General features: G+C 31.9%; 1 protein-coding gene across 1 annotated transcript; it reads right to left on the bottom strand.

Annotated features, from left to right (window-relative positions):
• Positions 1-1,127: 1,127 nt before the first annotated feature.
• LOC146995374 (uncharacterized) lies at positions 1,128-21,854 on the bottom strand. The gene is made up of 3 exons (XM_085823549.1): positions 21,645-21,854; positions 21,156-21,222; positions 1,128-1,422 (listed from the first exon to the last, which is right to left on the bottom strand). Exons 1-3 carry the CDS (start codon positions 21,687-21,689, stop codon positions 1,271-1,273), a joined length of 264 nt encoding a protein of 87 aa, XP_085679675.1. The 5' UTR covers positions 21,690-21,854; the 3' UTR covers positions 1,128-1,270.
• Positions 21,855-23,280: the final 1,426 nt, after the last annotated feature.

Raw genomic sequence — 23,280 nt, 5'->3', positions numbered from 1 at the left:
AAAGAATACATATTCTAGTAATTCCAAATTAATTTTTTCAATTGTCATTTTTTTTTTAGTGGAAAAATAAAGAAGCCTTCATGCAGCTTTTCCTGTATTTATAAATTTATAACATCAGTTTTTATTTTATGCTTTTTCACATGTGTATTTTTGATTCTGAAGTATATTGTATGATAAATTGTAATAGCAAACAGCAGAAAACAATCAGCAACAACCTATCAAAATTAAAAGCATATTTTTATCTAAAGCTTTATTTCTGTTGTGTTAGATACAGTAAATGCGAAGAAGTCTTGTTTCAAGAATTCCTCTTAAGCTAGGTCTGAAATAAAGAAAGCATAACCTGTCATCATTTAAAAGTTCTAAGCAATGTAAATCTAACACCCGATTTGATTCAAAAATTCTAAAACATCAATACACATAAAGCACTATACAGAATTCTTTATATTTTTTACATAATTCTGTAGTGCTAAAAAGTGTTTTCTCTAGTTCTATACTACAATTAAAACTAATGTAGTAAAATTTTAAAAAATAATTAAAATTAGACTTTTCCTCCATTCACATATTTATTTTTGTTCAATTTATCACACTAAATAACAAATAAACTTAATAATGATATAAAGTTATTAACTGCAATTTAGTTTGCTGAAGCTATTTTCCAAATAACTGCATGATCAACTTTGAATAATATTGAAAACATTATTTTTTCATTGCAAAATTCTGTTTCTTAATCTACATGCTAAGAAAAATATAAATACATTCAGATGTTTACAGTACATTTTGGATCTTGCATTGTTTCATTTTCAAAATTTATTTCTACAACAGATTATTTTACTTCCCCTTCCATAAGTAATAATTTAGAGACCTATGAATATATTTTGTATATTAAACTGAGAAAAAATCAATTTTTGATTTTTAAAATGTACATTTATAAACTAAATATTTTATAAAATTAGGATCATAAATAATTGGTAGATTTTGCTCTAAATTTAATAAAGTATCCCTATTTAAGCCAAAATAATACCCTTTCATATGTAAAAAAAGTAATAAATGAGATTTACAAACACAGATTTAACACTAGAATTAGATATTTTTTAAAAAAAAACACTACATTTAAGCCAACACAAACAAAAACTTCACTATAATTTTACTTCTTTTACTGGATAAGTTCATCTAGTACAATGAATTTACATGATTTTAATTTATGAAAATATCTCAGATAAAGAAATGATAAATCTAGTATTAAAGTTCATAGATAACACTACAGCTAAAATTATTTTTTCTGCTCTGTAGATGATTTACTGGATGGCCTTGGCAGTCTATATTTTTTCATAGCCGCATGAATATCAAAAAAACTATATTCATTATATCCAAAATACTCTGGTGCACCATATACTGCTTGCTTTGATTGGGAATCTGATGAGCCTAATTAAAAAATAAATTTCATTATTTGATTGAATATATCCCAAAGTTTACATTCAAACTACTTATAACTATATATATACAATACACAAATATAAAGGATTTCGTTTAACAAACAGTATATTTTCTAAAAACCAGATGTGTACTTTGATTCCTTCCCACACAGACTGTAAATGCTCCATAAGAAAATTGAAAAACTGCACACAAAATGCAAAATCTTATGCCTTAAGCACAAAGCAAACTTTTTCAATTCTTATTATACACACAATAAATTTGTAAAATATATAAAGTATTATAAGAGCTTAAGAGTTCTTACAACTGTTATAATGGAAAGACTGTTCTGTTTTGCATCATTGTGAAAACATAATAATCTTCTATTTTGCATTATTTGTACAGAAGTATTCATGAAAAACAGTCTTTACTACAACAAAATGCACAGAAATATGAATATTTGCATGAAATTATCTATTATATAATCAGTTTCATAAATATTTAGGTTTAAAATTGCATAAATTAAATAAGATTTATTAAATTTATTTAGAGTATTGATAAAAAGGACATTCAAAGGGCTAATAACAACGTGTTTTGTTTATACAAGAAAAGTATAACCTTGGACTTGCTAATTTCTCACTTCAAAATCATTAGGTTTTTAAGCGTATATATATATATATATCTTTGAGATAACCTAGAATGCACTATTTAAAATAAGCAAAAAAATTAAACCTAAATTTTTAAATAACATCTACATTTTTTAAGTTCTACAGTTTACTACAAGCACATACAACAAAAAGTCCAAAATTTGAATCCAGCTGGTGGCAGTACTATATTTTATTGCTTTTTTTAAAATTTATTCATGAAAAATATTTTTGTGGGGAAAAAAAATGTAGGAATGTAAAATTTATTAGAAAAAGAAATTTTTAAGTTGCTTCATTCTATCTGCCATATTTACAAACTTATTTATAATTGACAGATGCAATTTATCCCAAAACTTTTTTAATTATAAAGTACTAGGATCAACAGCATATCAAATAAGTAACAGTTTCATATAATTCAAATCTTTATTTTTAATTAGTACTTGTGAAATCTAAAAATACAGAAGACGAAAATGAAGATCCACCTACCCTTTTGACTGAAAATTTTTATGAATGTTAATGCATTTTCCTTTGAAATTTAAAGAAAATTTATTCCAAGGAAAAAAAAGAATTTAAATTGCAATTGTAAGAGAAATATTTTCTGTGAATTATAAATAAATTTGTTAAACAGTAAAATAAACTAAATTTATGAATTTTTTGTATTATGTTATTCTTTTTATTAACCTCTTAAATGTTTTTCATAAATATGTTGTTTTTTTTCCTTCAAAATAAGACCATGTTAACAATACCAGTAAAAAATGATACTGATTGCTAAAAATTATAAATTTCTCATCTCAGACATAGAGCTTTGCCAACAAGATCATCAGTACTTATAGCAGATAAAGAACTTACATATGAATGCTATTTAAAAATGTAGGGTTAATTTTCTCATTTATTTTTGTTAAATAGTGTGCAATAGGCATTTGTACAGGTACTCATTTTATGATCCTTTAAAATTAAACACTGTTTGCATGAAATTGTTCAATTCAAGGTCATGGGCTCTTATTGTTGGATTCTAATTAAATATGAAGAATTTCAAATATATTTAACGTTTTATTCAACGCATAATACAGCTCTATGCTACTTTGGTACTGGATTATATCATATATTCTAATTTATTAATTAACCAAAATACATATTTTGATTAAAAATACATTTTTTCAATAAAGTAAATAACTTGTGACCAACTTCATATAAAATGTAACAAATTTACATATATAATTGATATACTGAATTAAATGACAAGAAATTTTCTAAAAATTACAGTTTAATAAAAAGAAAAGGTTTAATAACCTTAGCTGAGATGCAATGGATGATTTAAAAAATAAAAAATTGATGCAGGTAATATTGTGAATACATGCAATATCAAACTTCTACTATATTGCACATTCTACCATTTAAATTTAAAAACACTAAAATTCACAGTAACACAATCCATATCAATACTTAAATTATGCATTTGTGTATACTTAGTTTAGTATAGAGTTTTATCAAATAGAACTTTGATTACCACTACTTCAATAGTTTCAAAATTTAGGCAATTCAAACTGAATGTTCTCTCCTTACAACATTTATTTTATTATTGTGCTTGTCTAAAGGAGAAATGGTCTTAAGTTTAATTCTAAATAAAAAGAACTTTGTATAAATATATTTACGGTTGTCCCTTGGCGATAATTGGCGGTACATGGACACTGAGTTTGTGCAATTCTTTGACTTGTTATTTTGGCTTAGTGTAGCAGCAATATGTCAAAGAATTGCACAAACTCAGTATCCATAGTCTGTCCTTTCATACAGATGTCATGCAAAAACACTGTTAAATTGCATTAGATAAAGAAAGTAAAAATATCCTCTGTAGTGCCGGTATCCTCCTACCATTCGACCCATTTCCTTCCTACAAACAGGACACTTATAGTGGCTACAAAGTAAACTTTTATTTACACACCAGTCAATTAATGCTTTTTTCCCTTTCGTTCCAAATTATACAGAAACTTCAAATTAATCTTACCACATTCAGCCATTTTACTGCGTAAACCACAAAACAACAATGCACTTCTTATCCAAAATCTGAGACACAAATATCAGGGTTCGTACACATTTCCTTACATGAAAATTAAGGACTTTTAAGGACCATCAAAGAAAAAATTAAGCACCTATCAGCAAACAAAAAAACGAATAGAATAAAGCAATTATCCATACAACCGACTTCATGCTTGTAATTTCACTTTAAGAAACTAACAGAAGTGTGTATTATGCACTATTATTAAATTCAATTTAATAATTACCATAAAACAATTTTGAAAATTAAACTAACTCCCTACAAGTTATGAAGCAGATAACATTAAATTAGGAACATAATTTCTTGAAAAACATGTATAAGTGTATTTTACAAAAATAACAGTCACTATTTTAGAGATTTACATGATTATTATTTAACTTATTTGATATTTATTTAAACACAGTCAAGTACTATTATAATCACGATGTAAGAATATTTTGCAGATTAAAATAACTGATTTGTAAACACACAATTTATTTCCTTGGTTTTTTGAAAGATACTAGAATAATAAACTGTACAATAAAAGATACAAAACATTTGTGCTTTTTTTAAATCTGAAATCTTTTCAGCTATTTTAACATCTAATTTATTTATGTCTATTTCCTTTTCTTTAACTATTCTTCTAAGTTCATTTGCTTTGATAAACAAATCAATGTTCCTGCTGGTCTCAGCTTCATCTGCTAAAGCATCTACTTCTTCATTAATATCTTTAATGTCCCTTTAAAGAAATTTTTTCTTCTGCTTCATATAAAAAATTTCTTCCTCAATAATATTTCTTTTCCTCTTTGAATTTTCAGATTTAGTTAAAGATTTTTGTTCTTCTAAATACTGCATATATTTAGACCTTGCAGAAGCTGCTGCTGATCTCATTTCTTTATTAATTTCGATATTAAGAACACCTCCAGAAAATTTTATGTAATCAAATAACTGTGCGTTGAAAAATGTATGATGAGTCACTTAATTTTCAATTTCAATTCCTTTATTTACAGAGAAGCCCCTTTCCACAGAGGCCTGTTCATGTGACAAGAATACTTGTCACAGTGAATACTTAAATAGTGAAAGTATACATTTTATATATATATATATATATATATATGTAGTGGGGGAGTTGAAGATGCTAAATAACAATCACAACTTTGTTTTCCACACCACAGAACATTTAATAAAGATAATCAGAAAAGGTACAAATTAGATTAAATACAAGTGCCGTTTGATACAAAGAGGATTATGTATAGCTTTTACCAGTCTTATCACATAACTGATTAGTGCCTACTCGCATTTGCTGATGTATTAAACAGTCCAATTTACCACCTTCGCGTGGAAAACTACAGTTCCTTATTCTACACCTTCACGTGCAGACAGACATCTCACCACCTTCGCGTGGAATAGCAGAAGAGTCTCTGTCATACTCCTCTTTCACCTCGCTGCTGGCGCATCGGTGAGGCCCTCTGGTGGTTGTGTCACACTTACAGATACTACAGTTCGGCCTTCCTGACGCTTTTTCGTCCACGAAAACACGGATCAGCAACACTGGAACATCAAGACAGCACCTGAAAATAAATTTTAAAAAAACAAAAGAAAAGGGGAAAAAACAAAAAGAAAGAAGTGCGGAAGAACCACACATAGTGCTATATAGTAGAAGTCCACGGCTTCATGAGATCAGCTGCTGTAGTGGTACATCCAGGACCTTCATGGTGTCCCACTTTTTCCACCTGGTAACGATCTTTGCCTTTCCTCGCTGTTACACGATATGGACCGAAGAACTTTGGCCTTAACTTTAGACCACCTCCATACTGCGTTCTTTGTATGGCAACTAAATCGTTCAGATTGTATACTTGTGCCTCTTTCCTCTTTTTGTTGTATGTTTTTCTATTCTCTTCCTGAATTTTTAGAATGTTTTTTCTTGCTTCCTCTCTCATATCTTCTCGATCTTTCATCATAGTATTTCTTTCGTCTTCTTCAAGAATTTCCATAATCTTTAAGTCCTCTCGATTTCTCATTTTAACACCAGTGAGAAGCTCAAATGGAGAACTCTTTGTGCTTCTGCTCTTAGTACTGTTTAAGATCCGTTGTACATCTCCAACATATTTGTACCACTTGGTTGGATCATCTATGGATAATTTAGACAGGACTGGAATCAGAGTGAGATGAATTCTTTCCACTTGCCCATTTCCTCTAGGAACGCCGGTAGTTGTGAATATGTGCTGGATCTTTTCTTGACTACAGTAATCTTCAAAGTCTTTAGAGGTAAACGCCGTACCTTTATCACTTATAATTCTCAAAGGACTACCGAAAGTTGATTGTTGCAGTTTCAGCTTCTGCAATGCCTCTTGAGCTGATGTAGACTTTACTGGATAGAGCCACACAAACTTTGTGAATGCATCGACCACGGTTAAGATGTGATTGTAGTTCTTATTTGTCGACGGTAATGGTCCTATAAAATCGATATGAAAAGTGCTCAAAGGGATACTATCTTTTGGTATGGGATTCAGCAACCCTTCGCTCTTACCTCGTTTTCTGTCGCACAAAATACATTCTACACAATTTGAAATAACTTTCTCAATTCGTTTTCTAAGGTTAGGAATATAAAAGTCGTTTTTTAGCAGATCTTCCATTTTAGACACTGCGAAATGTCCCTTGTTGTGGATACTACGTATGATTTCTAGCTCTAATACTTCGGGTACCACAAGTAACTCATGACCTCTGTCAAACTTGTATAATACTCCATTTTTCACTAGAAAATCTTTCTTTAGTCCTTGCTCGACTAAGGATTTTAGCAACTGGAGACGCTCATCACTTCTTTGCGCAGCTGCAATTTTGGCTGTAATTTCTCCCTGAGAACAAGTAACCATCATGACCGCGTTTCTACTTAAGGAATCCACATGCTTCATTTGTTACCCAGATCTGTGAACAATTTCATAGTCAAATTCTTCTAGAAGTAACGCCCATCTCGCCACTTTAGGGGTTAGATCTTTCTTAAACATGGTCTTCTGGAAAGCATCGCAATCCGTAACTATCCTGACCTTAGATCCTAAAAGGGAATTCCTGAATTTCTTTAGAGCTTCTACTATAGCTAAAACTTCAAGCTCATAACTAGATAGCTTCTCTTGTTGGAGACTAGTTTTTTTACTCATGAAGTAAATGGGGTGTAACTGTCCATCATCTGACTTTTGTAGCAATACAGCGCCGAAACCACGACTGCTTGCGTCTGTATGCAATTCTAATGGTGCTCCTTGTTTAAAAATATGAAGAACCGGACTTGTGGCTAAAAGTTCTTTCAATTTATTAAATGCATCTTTTTGTTCAGGCCCAAATTTGAATTCTGCTCCGTTGCGAAGAAGATCACTTAATGGTTTCGCTATTTTTGAATAATTGGCAATAAATTTCCTAAAATACCCAGTAAGGCCCAAGAAACTTTGAATCTGCTTAAGGATTTTGGGTTCCGGGAAATTTTGAACAGCCCTGGTTTTTTCAGTAGAGGGGCGAATTGTACCATCCTCAATAACATACCCGAGAAATTCTATTTTTCTTTTCAAAAATTGGCATTTCTTAAAATTAATCTCCAAACCATATTCTTTGGCTACTTCTAAAACGCGTTTCAACTTTTCTAAGCCTTCTTTCTCATTTCGTGCTGGAATAATAAAATCGTCCATGTAAGTAACAACAGTGTCATCCCGAATTAAATCTCTAAACACATTATAAATAAATCTTTGAAACACACTAGGGGACGTGCACAAACCAAAAGGTGCTTTTAGAAATTCGTACAATCCTGAATGAGTAATAAATGCCAAATATTTAGTACAGTTTTCCTCAACTGGAACATGAAAAAAACCATTCTTTAAGTCTAATGTCGAAAAAACCTTTGCTTCACCCAAACGATCTAAAACTTCTACTTGTGCCATAGGAAAAGAATCCTTAACTATTTTTTTATTTAACTGCCTAAAGTCAACACAAATTCGTGTCTTGCCCGATTTTTTCCTACACAAAACAATTGGCGAAGCATATTCTGAACACGACGGCTTTATAATCCCATCCTTTAACCATTCATCTATTTGATTATCAACAATTTTTTGGTCAGCAAAAGGAATTCTCCTCGAACGCTGAGAAACTGGAATATCATCTTTTAATATTACTTTCATTTTTAAGTCTGTACTGCGCGGCTTTTCTAACGGTTTATACTCATTAATAAAAGTGGAAACAGTATTGCGTAATCCTTCATCTTTAATATGCCATAAATCTGTTTCGCTGTCTGCCTCAATAGCTGCAGAAATAAAAGACAAAAAATTCCTTTCCGAAGAGACGGAATCATTTTCATATTGCGTATTCATCATTTGGTCACAACAGATCATTTTTAGACAGGAAGGGGGGGGGAATACAGTCTGTTATCAATTCATCAACTATCGCTGCTTCAATCTCTTTTTGTTTTTTACTTTCGCATAAAGAAAAAATAAACTTAGCCGTTTCCGCTTTAACCACGTGACCAAAAGAACTTTTGAGCTCGATACATCCACTTGATAATTTATTCGGAAAAAGGGATTTCTTTACAACTATCAATTCACTTCCAGAATCTATTAAACATTTTACTTTTTTACCATCAATCAACAGTTCAATAAATTCTAACTTATTTCTAGCTGCATTATCCGAGTCAATCTCTAACCCAGATACCTTTTTTGGAGACAAACTTTCCTCCTTTCCTAACCGTTTGGGACAATTTCTAGCAAAATGAAATAATTCCCCTTTACTCCCACAAACATAGCAAATACGTTCTGGTTTACTACTACCCTGATTTACAAACTTCCCTGAATCCTTGAAATTGCTCTGAGCTTTTCTAAGATTGTTTTTGAAAAAATTAAGCTTTTTATTTTCTGGAGTTTTGATTCGTGTGTTACTGGTATCAACTAAAGATTTACCCCTAGATGAATAAAATAAATCACATTCTCTTCCCAATTGATTAGGTGGGAACCAACTTTGACCCTCCCGAACACTAATATGTTCCTTTGTTTTAGAATCAAGAGTTTCATACAACTTATCAGATACAATAAGATCACACAATTTCTTCATCTACCTCTCTTAACTTGCAATAATAATTGAAAGTTGCACTGAGTCGAGACGCGAAATGAACATGCGATTCAGATGAATGTCTCTGCGCATTCTTAAAATTGTTCAAACACTCACGCGGTGTTGGCTGAAATTCTTTCAAGATTAGAGTTTTTAATTTATCATAATCCGCGATTTCTTGTTCAGAAACATACGTTAGAACATTATTACATTTATCACCTAACAAATTAATCAACACTTCTGATTTTAACTCCACTGGTACACTTTTAGTAGTAAAAGCTTTCTCAAGTGACTGAAAAAACAAATGCATAGCTTCCGGTTTCTTAGGTACAGCTATAGTTAGTGTTTTGACGCTTTTAATGATATCTTCAACACTAGTCTGCACGTTTCTTCCATCACTCGATAATGATTTTGATTTTAAACTTTCTAATTCAATCTGCTTCTCAATTTGAGCTAATTTAAGACGTTCGATCTCTAACAGATAGTGTTCATTACTTGTTTTAGGCGTCCGATCCTCTGCGATCGACTTGACGACGCCACGAACAAATTCAACGTTCGTTTTGAAAACATCAGAATTTTCAATAATTTTTTTAATGTCAGCTTTTTTAGCATTTTCTGGAACAGTCTGTCCAATTTGTTCCGCAATTACTATTAAATCACTTTTCTTTAAATTATTTAGGAAACTCATTTTAAAAACGAAACAAAAGTATCACTATCTTCAAGAAAGAAATAAAGCAAAGTTTTCACAGTACCTTCTCTGAAGTATCCAAATATCCCGGCAGAGCCCCCAGATTTTCTGTAGTGGGGGAGTTGAAGATGCTAAATAACAATCACAACTTTGTTTTCCACACCACAGAACATTTAATAAAGATAATCAGAAAAGGTACAAATTAGATTAAATACAAGTGCCGTTTGATACAAAGAGGATTCTGTATAGCTTTTACCAGTCTTATCACATAACTGATTAGTGCCTACTCGCATTTGCTGATGTATTAAACAGTCCAATTTACCACCTTCGCGTGGAAAACTACAGTTCCTTATTCTACACCTTCACGTGCAGACAGACATCTCACCACCTTCGCGTGGGATAGCAGAAGAGTCTCTGTCATACTCCTCTTTCACCTCGCTGCTGGCGCATCGGTGAGGCCCTCTGGTGGTTGTGTCACACTTACAGATACTACATATATATACATACATACAGTACAAAATCCGAGATCCGGACATCCAATATCTGGAATGATCTAAAATCCGGACCTCAAAGCCATCACCAACCAATTTTTTAGGGCTTTTTTGAAGGGAAGGGGTATACTTTACGCACGCGCATTAGATTTTTTTCCTCGTCATAAAAAAAACATGCCGGAAATCCCGATTCTTAATCTCAGTTTGGCGCTAAATAAAATATCTCATTATTGAAGAAATAATTATTTTAGCATAAATTTGTATGATTAGTAACTTGACTCCATAGCTGCGTATCTGCTTGGCATAATCTCAAACCGAAACATTTGTTAATTTTACACCAACTAATATTTTATATCCTTGATGCCGAAATCGCGAATCATTATTTATTGTATTTTGCTTTCATCACCGCATGTTTATCAACGGATGACAACTTGAGTGATGACTCATGCAGCGACGCCAAATAATAGAGTATTATCCGATTACAGATTTAAGTTTAATGCGCTAAAATGTTGACAAGGGGAGATTTAGCAGAAATTTCTTTCCTTATGCTAAAAATAGATTTTGTTAATGATACTCATAGGACAAACGATTATATTTAGTGCTATTTGAATTAAGAATAATTGATTTGTTATTCACATAAAGCCAGAACCAGCGCCAGAGCTCGCATGGCCGCACCAGGCGGCAGAATTTAGGGAAGTTAAACAGAAGTTTTTCATTGCGATGACAATGCCCAATCATCAATCAATTAACGGAAGGCGAAATCTGTAGTATGGTTCTAAATCCAGAAAATACAGCTACCGATAGTGAAGAAAGTAACAGAGAGGTTACTGAACGAGAAAAAATTTTGATTGACAAGTTATTCGGAATTCTCGACACAGCAATTACAGGACTTGAACAATGGAACTTAATAACTGAACAAGAAATTATATGTCTATAGTATTAGTCTAAAGTATTAGCAGAGAAAACAAATGAAACAACTCACATTGAAAGAAATGTTTAATAAAGTAAACATATAAATATTAAGCTCTTTTCTTTTGTAAATTTTGATACCCTTTAAATCATAAATGCTTCATTATTTCATAAATCACGATTTCATATTTTCAATTTTATAATTTCTACGTGCCATCTTAGTAGATTTACAATGATCTAATATCCGGAAAAATCTCAAATCTGAGATCGCCGAAGTCCCGACGAGTCCAGACCTCGGGGACTTTGTACTGTATATATATATATATATAATACGGAATGTATATTTTCAGTTAAACTTCTACCCTATAACTTTAGTAATTCATGAAAGTCAATTCAGGAAAATTAGTTTCAATTAGTTGTTTTCAGCTTTAAAAATATTAAAAATTTTTTAATTAGTTAGTTCTTTTCAACTAATAATTGTATTGCCATTAGCAAAAATAATGCATTACTATCAACAGCATAGGATTAAACCAAATACTTAATTGTCTATTGAAGCTTCAAAACGTATTTCCGAACTTCACTTTTTCTCGGCTAGTGTTACCGAATTTGCCCTTGGCGACATAAAATCGAAATGGAGCCAACAGATTTCCCGCGAAATCGATAACAGATCCTCTGTAGAAATAAACTCATAATCCCGATATCCCATACATATACAACAGCATAGGATTAAACCAAATACTTAATTGTCTATTGAAGCTTCAAAACGTATTTCCGAACTTCACTTTTTCTCGGCTAGCGTTACCGAATTTGCCCTTGGCGACATAAAATCGAAATGGAGCCAACAGATTTCCCGCGAAATCGATAACAGATCCTCTGTAGAAATAAACTCATAATCCCGATATCCCATACATATAGTATGTGCAAAAGAGAATAAACTCCGTAGAAGGTGATAAAAAATTAATTTATGGCTTAATTGAAACAAACACAGAAATTAAGCTAAGTAAAACCGTGTAAAAACAAATTGAAATGATGAAACGAAACTTAATTTTCATGTGAATTTTCAGCGCTGACTCTCCCATTCTAGAAATGTCAATTTGTTTCAGACAAAGACCACATTTAAGGATTGCCATCCATCAATATCCAGTCTTTGTAATCAGCTTGATGAAGCCACAGTTTATTGAAAATGCACTTTCCAGGCATCTCGTTCCTATTGGCGTCGGAAGGGTTGTGGCTTGCTCTAATTTTGGCAAATATTTTCAGAATCCCCACCCCTTTTTTTTTTCTCGGGCACCTTCATCATCACTTTCGCCTCTTAAAGAACTTCCGGCTTCACGCTTTCGTCACAATCTCCCTAAATTTATGGATAACACCTGTTTCGAAAGATTGGGTGAATAACCCATCAGACACCGATACTTTCGTTCGCGTAGCTAATAGTTGTTTTTTTTTTTTTTTTTTTTTTTTTTTTTTTTTTTATCGTTTGCAACGCAAATCCGCCAACAGATTGGTTAAGAGCCGTGCAGAAATGTCAAATGAGCAAAATTAAGGACCGTTTACTCATTTTGGCCAAAATTAAGGACTTTTAAGGACCAAAAATCATTTTTGACAAAATTAAGGACCGTACGAACCCTGAAATATGCCTTTCCAAATCTTTCCCATCATTCAAATTCTCCGCAATTACGCAACCAGTTACATCATAATAGGGTTTCCATAGCATTCAACTACTCAGTGTGAAACAACAACTTAGCGATAATCCAAGGGACACCCTTAAATCTACTCTAACCAACAACTTTTACAGCTTTATTCCACATTGACCTGTAACTAAATATTTACTTAAAGTGTTCACTTTTGTGTTCACTTTCGTCTCCAAATTTATATCTAACCACACATGCGTTTTAATTATTGTGTTTCTATTGTTAAAGAACTACATTGATGTAATATCAATACCAATTACTTTCAATAACATTATTATCATCACTAATATTTATCCTTACTTACACATCACTTATGCAATCACTATCAACATCAATTATTTTCATTAATACATGTGGCATAACATCGCAGTTGAAATTTTAAAGTAAAACTTCTGTTCACAGGATTTAAAACTTTCAGTCTGATCACAGTCATCAAATACAGAAATGGCATACACTTATCATTACATACACATCACTTATATAATCACTACACTATCAACATCAATTATTTTCATTAAAACATGTGACCATAACATTCAATTTGAAATGTTTAAGTAAAATTTCTGTTCACAGGATTTAAAACTTTCAATCTGATTATAGACATCAAATGCCGAAATGGCATTTTCTTTCAATTATGGTGTGTTGAGTTATGGCAAAGATGCTTTAGAAAGTCCTCCATGAAAGCAAGGGATGCTTTCATGGAGGACTTTCTAAGGGAAGCTGGCTCGTATACACGTTACACATAGAGAAAACCATGAAAACGCCCATGCAGCCAGCCCGTTCGCGGGATTCGAACCTCGGACCGAACTACCAGTGTTCAGCGACTTTACCGCTCGGCCGCTGGTGGGCTCTTTCTATTATGTAATGAAAGTAGTAATAACTTATCATTATGAAAATTATGATCAAAATTTGTTTTATCCAACTAGTTTTTCAAACATATACTTTTAATGATAAATCTCAATATCAGTTTAAATGGTATATCTAATTATACGATGCTATAACTTGTAACACTCCCTATTATAATACAGTCAAAAGTCATTAATTCAGACACCCATAATCCAGAATGATCCATAATCCGGACCTCAAAGCTAAAAACTTTCAGCGCATGCGCCGCGTTGACACATGCGCATAGGCGTTTACGCGTGCGCATAAGACCTTTACGACTGCGCATAATCCCAATCGCAGAATACGTTTTCACGTGCGCGTTTTATGTATAACGACGGTATAAGCCAAGCTAAAATTAACTAATTATCTATTTCAGTTAATGTTGATGATTGCGTTGTTCCTTAATCTTCGAATTGGATCCGGCTTATTATTTTTTTGCAGACTGTAAGAGCAATTTTATAAAAGTAAACTTGAACTTTCGATTATGTCAAATAGAATTTCCGATGCTGGAGCTCCCAAAGGATCTACAAAACGAAAGTATGTTTCGATGTCCATCAAACAAAATGTAGAATTGCTACAAAAAATGGATAAAGACATGAAGAAGGTGACAGAGAGGTTAGTGAAAACGAAACAATTTCGATTGACAAGTTAGTCAGTATTCTCGGCACAGTAATTACGGGACTTGAACAGCAGAACTTTGTAACTGAACAAGAAATTATGTCTGTTTATAGAATTAAAGAGAAAGTATTATCACATAAAACGAAGCAACTTAAACAACTTGCATTGAAAGAAATGTTTAATAAAGTAAACAAATAAATATTAAGGTTTTTTTTTTTTTTTTTGGTAAATTTTTGATACCCTTTAAATCATAATTGTTTCATAAATTACGGTTTCATATTTTTAAATTTAGAATTTCTGCATGCCATCTTATGAGATTTAAACTGATGATCTATAATCTGGAAAAATCGATAATCCGGAATCACCGAAGTCCCGACGAATCCGGATTAATGACTTTTGACCGTACATATTGTAACACTTCTTATTAAGTCCATCCCTTCCCCAGGGTGAAAATTGTCCATGAAATTTGGAGGCAGAAGTGAGCAAAATGGCACTGTCACTGTAAGGTACTAAGGCTGTTGCTAACATCAGACATATCTTGAGCGCTACTTGACACGAGGAATTTCATGGGCTTGAGCTGATGTTGCTGTCAGACAAGTGAGCTAAAGTAACAGCAACACAATACATATGATGAAATGCAGACAATTTTATTATCATGCTAAAACAGCATTAAGATGAGTATAATATAATTTTAGTATTGATACTATGATTTATCGGTAAAAGGGTTACAATATGAAAATTCAATAACCTTTATAAAAAGTATCTAATGTTTTTCAAAAAACCTAAAGAATGCAAAACCCCTATTCAAAGGCCAATTTGAAGAGCATTTATACTCAAACAAAATACATCAATAACGATCAAAACTTTTCTTAAAACCTAAGAGAGATGAATAAACTGTAAAACCAATGCTTAAGATTCACTACATCTTCCTTCCCTGAATAATGAAAATTTCAAAATTTGCATCACAGCATCATCCTTGAGCAGAGTTCTGTTAGGCAGCTCAGCCAAAGGATTTGAACTGAATTAGAGATTCCGATCACATTTTGGGGTCCAGTGGTCATATACACTTTATGATGGATGCCCTATGATATGCTTATTATCTCCTCATTCTCCTAACATTGGGTGTCTCATAGTCTTTGTTCAGAACATGGAAACGAATGGATTGGTGGGAATAAAAAAATAACAAAATGGTATTTTTCTTTATGAACAGAATATGGATCTTAATATCTTAAATGTAGATAATTTTAATGGTTAGTAAATTTTTAGTTAAAACTTGCAGATAGTCTGAGAAAAATCAAGAAAAACAGAACCCAAACTTCGTTCAGAACCACATTGTTTACCCTCAACAATTTTTCTGCAAATCCACACAAGCTGATCAGAAATACAATTTTTCTTCCAAATCTTCATCTGAGAGCTGCACTTCTCGCACATCTCAAGTTCAAAAATCCTGTATCCCATGAAAACAGCAAAAATACATTTCTGTCAGCATGAACCATGAACAAATGCTTCATTAATAACTCCAACAACATATCTTCTCGAACTAAATCTAGCTTAAATACATTCTAACACATGTGGCTAATATATCTCCATAACTTCCTTCATGGAACTATACACCGTTATTCAACACACAACAAAAAAACCACCACGATAAAGTAAAACCACATTTCCCACAAGTTTCCACGTAAAAAGGGTTGCCATACCAAAAAAAAAAAAAAAAAAATCTCAACTAAACCATCCAACATAAAATATTGCCACAATTGGCAACCACATGTATCCTGGGCCATATATGACATCTTAGCCAACTCATTTACCAGTGAGCAGAAACAAGATAATTATTTTCTCAGAAATACTAACAAAGGAATTCGAAAACAGACAATAATTTAGATAACTAAGATTTCTGGGAGTTTAATACAGTCAAAAGTCTTTAATCCGGACTCGTCGGGACTTCGGCGATTCCGAATTATCGCTTTTTCTGGATTATAGATCATCAATTTAAATCTGGTAAGATGGCATGCAGAAATTATAAAATTAAAAATATGAAACCATAATTTATGAAATAAAGAGCAATTATGATCTAAAGGGTATCAAAATTTACAAAAAAAAAAAAAAAAAAAAAACTTAATATTTATTTGTTTACTTTATTAAATATTTCTTTCAACGCGCACATGTGTAAAGCATACATTAGGCATCGTCGAAATTAGAAAATTGCAACCAGAAAACTATTTGATGTGTATTCGTGATATTTATAATGACGAGGAATTTGATTTAAATCATATCAAAGATGGAGTACATCGAGATGAAATACTACATTAAGGAATTATAAGCCAAATAAAATAAAAACATCTGGCCTGAAGATAAGGAAAGTGCTACAGATCAACTTCCAGTTCATTGCGTGATGCGACGTCTCCCCCCAGAGCAGCGTGAAATTGATAAACAGATTTCGGAATGGTCAGAGAAACAAAGGATATGCCTTTATGCATTTTTTGCAGCAATTCCACTTTTTTGTTTGATGGACATCGAAACATGCTTTCGCTTTGTAGATCCCTTGACAGCTCCAGAATCGGAAATTCTTTTTGACATAATCGAAAGTTCAATATTACTTTTATAAATTTGCTCTAACAGTCTGCAAAAAATAATAAGCCGGATCCAAATAGAAGATTACGGAACAACGCAATCTGCAACATTAACTGAAATAGATAATTATATAATTTTAGCTTAGCTTATACCGTCCGTTATACATTAAACGCGCATGTGTAAACGTATTATGTGCATGCGTAAACGTATTATGCACATGCGCAGAAAGTTTGTAGTTTTGAGGTCCGGATTATAGATCATTTCGGATTATGGACGTCCAGATTAAAGACTTTTTGACTGTATTAGAATTAAATTAAATTTAAATTAGTTATACAAACATTTTGGTATTTTCTTTTATATATTTTCATTTTACTTATAGGTCTATTTTAATTTGGATCTATAACCCTAAAACAAATGTTAAAAAAAAAAAAAATCATTATTATAAAAGGCTCTACTTTTATATGCACCTTAATATCACCAAATGTGGCGATATGTGTTCTGCGCTGGTTTTTGGTGCAATTGCATGTTGTATGGCAATCCTGTTGACGTTGAAGAATCTTTTGCAGGAGTGGTTTAATTGTTCGTTGGTTCATGTCATGCGTGTTTTGAAATGGCCACGTTGCAATTATAGACGTGGTGGCAAGATTTCAATCACGTATTTTAGATTGTGTGGAAAGTAAATTTAGTATTAAAAGGTACGATGTTGGAGTTGTTAACGAGTCTTTTTTTCGCGGGTGTGTTTACGAGGATCAAAGTGTATTTTTGGAATTTCTGTGGGACTTCTAAAACGGAGTTCGAAATGTGGAGCTGCTATGAGAACTCGGATGAAGAAGGGCTAGTCTTGTGTAGATGATAGTTCTTGTATAGATTTACAGTCAAATGCTTGCTGGTAAAGTATGTAGCTATCAGCAGAGTTTAAGATTTAGATTGTGGTTTTCATGCAGTAAGTTAACTTTGGAAGAAGTTTTTATCGTTACTTTCAAAATTTTGAATCACAAAAAGACACGTAATATAGCAAAATCGTGGCACTTTTGTTCACAGATGTTGTGTGACCGTCGAAATTTTCTTAACGAATGTATTATGGGTAAGTGCATTTTATTTTACTGTTTTTATTTCGTAGAATGTTATGTTCATTGTTTTTTTTACTATGAATTTCTGTTGTTATTGTTGCTTTTTGAATTGTTTGTAATTTTAGTTATTTTAGTTTATTTGGTTGATTTGTGCGCAATGCTTAGATTGTGCAATTTGTAGATGTTTTTTTTAAGTTTAACAGGATGCTGTGTACATGGTATTCTTTGAAATTTAATGTTGTTATGTTAATTTATTAAAGCAAGGTGTGCGTAGTGCGTAGCTCGTAGATTCGTTCATTGGCTAGATTGTGCAATTCACAGATGTTTTTTAAGTTAAAAAATATCGCTGTGTACATGGATTCTTGTCAAATATTTTTGGTTAGAAACTTTACGTTTTTGCTATCTAAATTTTTTGTTTTTGCTTCGGATTTTTAGCTTAAATTGTGTCTTCAAAGCGTGGTTTTTGCATGTGCGAAAATCGCGTTTTTGGAGACATTTTAGGCTTAAAATTCGAAATGTACACAAAACATTTATGTAGTAATATGGCGGCATAGAGTTTCTCGCCAAACATATTTGGCGAGAAATTTGGCGACCTGAGGGAGCATATAAGAATACTTCCTTATAAAATAATATTTTATGCTCACCAAAATGAAAAGAATTTTTTTAAATGATACAAAATGCATTTGTTTTATCAGAGCATTACAGAACTTCTCTTTTCTTATAAATTCATCAGTACATTTTACTGACTATGAAATAAGAGATCACATAAAACTAAAACATTTCAATATTGTAGTTACATTATTTTGTTTGAACATAAAAAAATGAAAAAATATCTTTTTTGCCCACCAGTGTGTTGCTATTCAGTAGTGCATAAGATACTTTAATTTCAAATTTAATCTGACTGTTACTGACTAAGCAATTCAAAGCCAATAAATTCAGTTCTTTACCTCTAATATTATCAATTAATAAATGAACTTATTCAAATCATTATGCAACTTTTCTTTTTTAACTATTCTAATAACTATTTTAAGAGTTGGCTACAAAGCAGCTATTATTTAAAAAGAATGATGAGACCACATACAGAAGTCATTTATGCAAATTGCAATAATTTCAAAAATCATAAAATTTAACTGATAAATTAATTACAAACTTGCGGTTTATCATTACTGTAGAGTATCCGTTGGGTTCTATCTGAAAAAAATCGGTAAGCGGTATTGGTTGTTCGTGAAATCCGGAAGCCCCCTGCACATAACAGTAACCTTTTCATATGGACCCGTGTTAATTCATTCTTATTATTCTTTTCAATTACTGTGTTTGCTAGCACGTGCATGGTACTATCTTGAATTTTAAACTTGCTATTATTTTGCTGTGGGTACTATCAATTTGAGTATGTCTGAGGTGAGTAAGAGGATGAATGTTGATAGATTGGATTTTGATGAAATTGTGAATTTGAGGAATGCACGTGAAGAAAATATATGTTAAAAAATTAACGCTTGATTTATTTAATCATCTCTGTGTGTTAATTTTTGTTACAAGATTTGTTGTTTAATGTTTTTATGATAGGAAATATGTATGTTTAGTTATTTATTCCTCTCTGTTTGTGTATTTTTGGTTATTTGTTCATCGCTGTGTGTTAAGACAGCAGTGAATTTTTTCTGGTTACTATGATAGTTTTAAGTTTGTTTTATCTTCCTAATTTTGTTTGATTGAAAATAGATCAATGTGTGCATGGACAAAGTTAAAGCAGTGCACAATGCCTAGTTTGTGCAATTCTCTGATGTTTTTTTAAGTGAAAATAGGTTGATGTGTACATGGACACCGAGTTTGTGTAAGTCTTTGACTTCTTATTTTGGTTTTGTATAGCACCGTCTTAAAATTGGCACCAATCTTGAGATTAAAAAAAAAAAAAAAAAAAAATGAATCGCCAAGGTCTACTATAGAGTAAATTTTTACCCAAACTTGCTACTTGAATAGCTTTTCCTAAATTTGTGTTAATCTTACTAAAGATAAAAGTAAAAGAAACTAAACATTTCTGTATAAATTGGTAAATAAATTAGTTACTTTTTATTTTATACATTATGATCAATATGAAATAAGTATCAATACATATAAATCTTAATAAATAAATCTTCACATTATTAACTCTTGAATAAAATTCAATATATTTTTCCTATCTAGCATTATCAATTATAAAAATCTAAAATTTAATGTGTTACTCTTGCCATAAAGAAATTTTGGTACTCTTTTGTTATAGGAACCGGATACAGAAATATATGTCTGTGTGCACTTGTGTATGTATGTACATGTGTATATGTACAAACACATACATACGTACATACACATATGCATGCATCAAGGATTACATTATAAATGTCAAATAATTTAAAGCAGAAAATAATTTTACCTTTCAAGCACAAATATTTCTTCTAACATTTTACTGTATATACTTTTAAAATGTACATAAATAAATAAGCATTATAAACTCATATTTATTAAAATACAGAATAAACAATTACTTTTAAAAATAAAAAGAGAAAGGAAGAAGGCAAAGAGAGAGAGAGAGAAACAGTAATAAAATACTATGAAAATTAAAGATATATATTAAAATTTTATTTCTTCAGAAACACATATATAGCTTTAAATAATGTGGTGGAATTTCCTTACTAGCGTAGGTGGCTCATCTGTGACATAGCAAGTGAGACTGCCAAGCATTGGTAGTTTAACCCAAATTCAAATTTAAGTAAACAGGCTTAATCATAAATACTTCCATAGTTTTATCTATGTGTAACATAAATATGAACCAGTTTCTCTTTCTACATAAATATCCTTTTTTTAAGACAGTTAACCTAACCTACTAAAGGGGCCATTTCTGTTTGTCATCAGAATAGGCATACTTCATTGTTAAATTTGAAAACATAACTTTTATGAATTGCTAACAGTTTATGTGATGGCCATTTTAAAAAGAAGTACTAAATCTTAATTAGTCATACATAGATTCCAATAACAGTAACTTAAGAACAGCATACATATGAAATATTGCAACTACAAAAAATAATTAATTAACCTGTAGAACTTCCTCTATTCACTTCTTGATTGCACATCCTTAAGATATAGAACATTCCATTTGGAAGCTGCACATAAGCAGGGAAAAAAAGGGGGGGTTATTAATTATCACATAACAAAATATAATATAGACATTAAAAGTATGCTTTAAAACACTGTCTGATGCGGCGTTCTCTTTTTTTTTTTTTTTTTTTTTTTAATCTTCTCTTGGTCAATGCTCAAAACTAAAGCCTGAAGAAATAAGATGAATTCTAAGACAGTCAATTTATATAGGATAAGAAATTCATCATTAACACAAATTACACATTATGCTTCATGGTAACAGGTAGTTATTCAAATATCTTCTGAAGATCTCTACTTTTAAAATCTGACTTCATATTTAAATGCTTAAGCAGATACGAGGGTCATGCAAAGAAATTGAAATAATTCTTATTCAACAAAAATTATAGCATTTTAAGAAAAAATATATATTTATTGAAATTCCTGGTACCGTTGACGGATTTCTTACGAAACTGCGAACCAAAGTTACCATCATTCCGAATAAAAATTTGGCTTATAGGTTGGAAAAATAACCAGACGACAGTTAGGAAACACAGTTCAACTTGAAGTACTTTTTCTTTGCAAAGATTCGAATGATAAATAATATCACAAAAATGATGAATTCAAAGTGGCATGATTATGGGATGATATTTTCAATTTCTTTGACTCAAAAATAGAATAAAGCTCCGTTGGAACCTAGATATTAACTTATATTATACAATGAATATTTATAGCACTAATTGTTATTAATTAGCATATTTTAATTCTCAAAATTCTTGCAAGTGCAAGTGCTTATTTTATTATGCAAGTGCTTATTTTATTGCATTTTACGCTTTCAAATTAATTTTGTCGATTGTAAAGAAAATGCGTTGCTCATGAGAAATAAGACTCCAGCAAACATAAAGCACCGTGTGCTCTGTAACATCGTGCACTTTTCCTTCACTTCTCTAAAATCCACCTAATGATACCCTAGTCAAGAGAGTCAGCTCTAAGTTCCTCGAGTCAAAAGCATATTCTTTTTTGCACGTTTAGTAAGGATGAATAAAAGTAAAACATGCAATACAGCTGAACATTTTTGGATCTATGGCATATATCAGGACAAAATAACTGATGCAAGAATTTTACTGGGTTATAAACGGTAAAAGTACATTTTTTGTAGGTCATTTTTATGCAGATAATTTTGCTTTTAACACTCTAGACTAAATGAATTTTCTTTCCACACACTTTCTCAAAAGCAATCCGTCTGGAATATCCAAACCCATTTATCTATTATTTTCTACCCACATTTTGAAGTTAACAGTAAGTAAGAAATGAAACTAAATACAGTCATTTGCAAAAACATCGAAGTACCAGGAAGGAAGTCGTTGTTGATGAAATTGAATATGTGTATAGCTCATGCAAAGATAATAAAATGATTAAAAAATCAAGGTCATAGTACCCGTTCACTGCTCACAATCACCCACTAAGTGTTCAAATTAGTAGTGGTCGAACCGCCCCTGACGGCAATGCATACTTGAATTCGTGGAGGCAAGGAGTGGTAGAGGTTCCTAATGTCATCCTTCGGCACATTCTGACAGGTATTCATCAGCTGTCGTTCCAGATCTGCAATATTTTGTGGTGCCCGAATCTGGTGGCCTACCATGTCCCAGACATGCTCGATTGATGAAAGGTCTGATGACCTTGCTAGCCAAGGAAGAGTATCAACCGCACAGATACAGTCCATAGATATGCGAGCGGTATGTGGCCTGGCATTTTTTTTGTTGGAAAATGGCCCCAGGATGACATGCCGTGAAGGGTAATGCAACCGGCCGCAGGATGGTATCAGCATATCGTTGAGCTTGTTAAAGATGTACTGAGGATGACTCAAGATGACCAGCTGTCATAAGAAATAGCACCCCACCATCACACCAAGAATTATGGCTGTACATTGATGTCAGCATCAATCAAGAACACATTGATGTCAGGCAAGAATTGACGTTGATCATTCACGATACTTTCATACATATATACACGGTGATAAAAAAAATAATCGGACAAAAATTTAAAAGCCGGTAGAAAGGACTGAAATAAGCAGATTTTCTAATGGA

This window comes from Stegodyphus dumicola, chromosome 9 (genome assembly GCF_044657685.1).
Source record: "Stegodyphus dumicola isolate Sdum_Otavi_A_Nest chromosome 9, ASM4465768v1".
In the NCBI taxonomy this organism is placed as follows: Eukaryota; Metazoa; Arthropoda; class Arachnida; order Araneae; family Eresidae; genus Stegodyphus; species Stegodyphus dumicola.
This window is presented reverse-complemented; position numbering and strand designations above follow the sequence as displayed.

Coding starts and splice junctions, on each gene's coding strand:
- LOC146995374 (XM_085823549.1), bottom strand. CDS start 21,689: ATGATGGTAACTTTGGTTCGCAGTTTCGTAAGAAATCCGTCAACG. Junction 21,223..21,644: donor TCGTAAGAAATCCGTCAACG/GTACCAGGAATT, acceptor GCTTATGTGCAG/CTTCCAAATGGAATGTTCTA. Junction 1,423..21,155: donor GAATAGAGGAAGTTCTACAG/GTTAATTAATTA, acceptor TTTTTTAATTAG/GCTCATCAGATTCCCAATCA.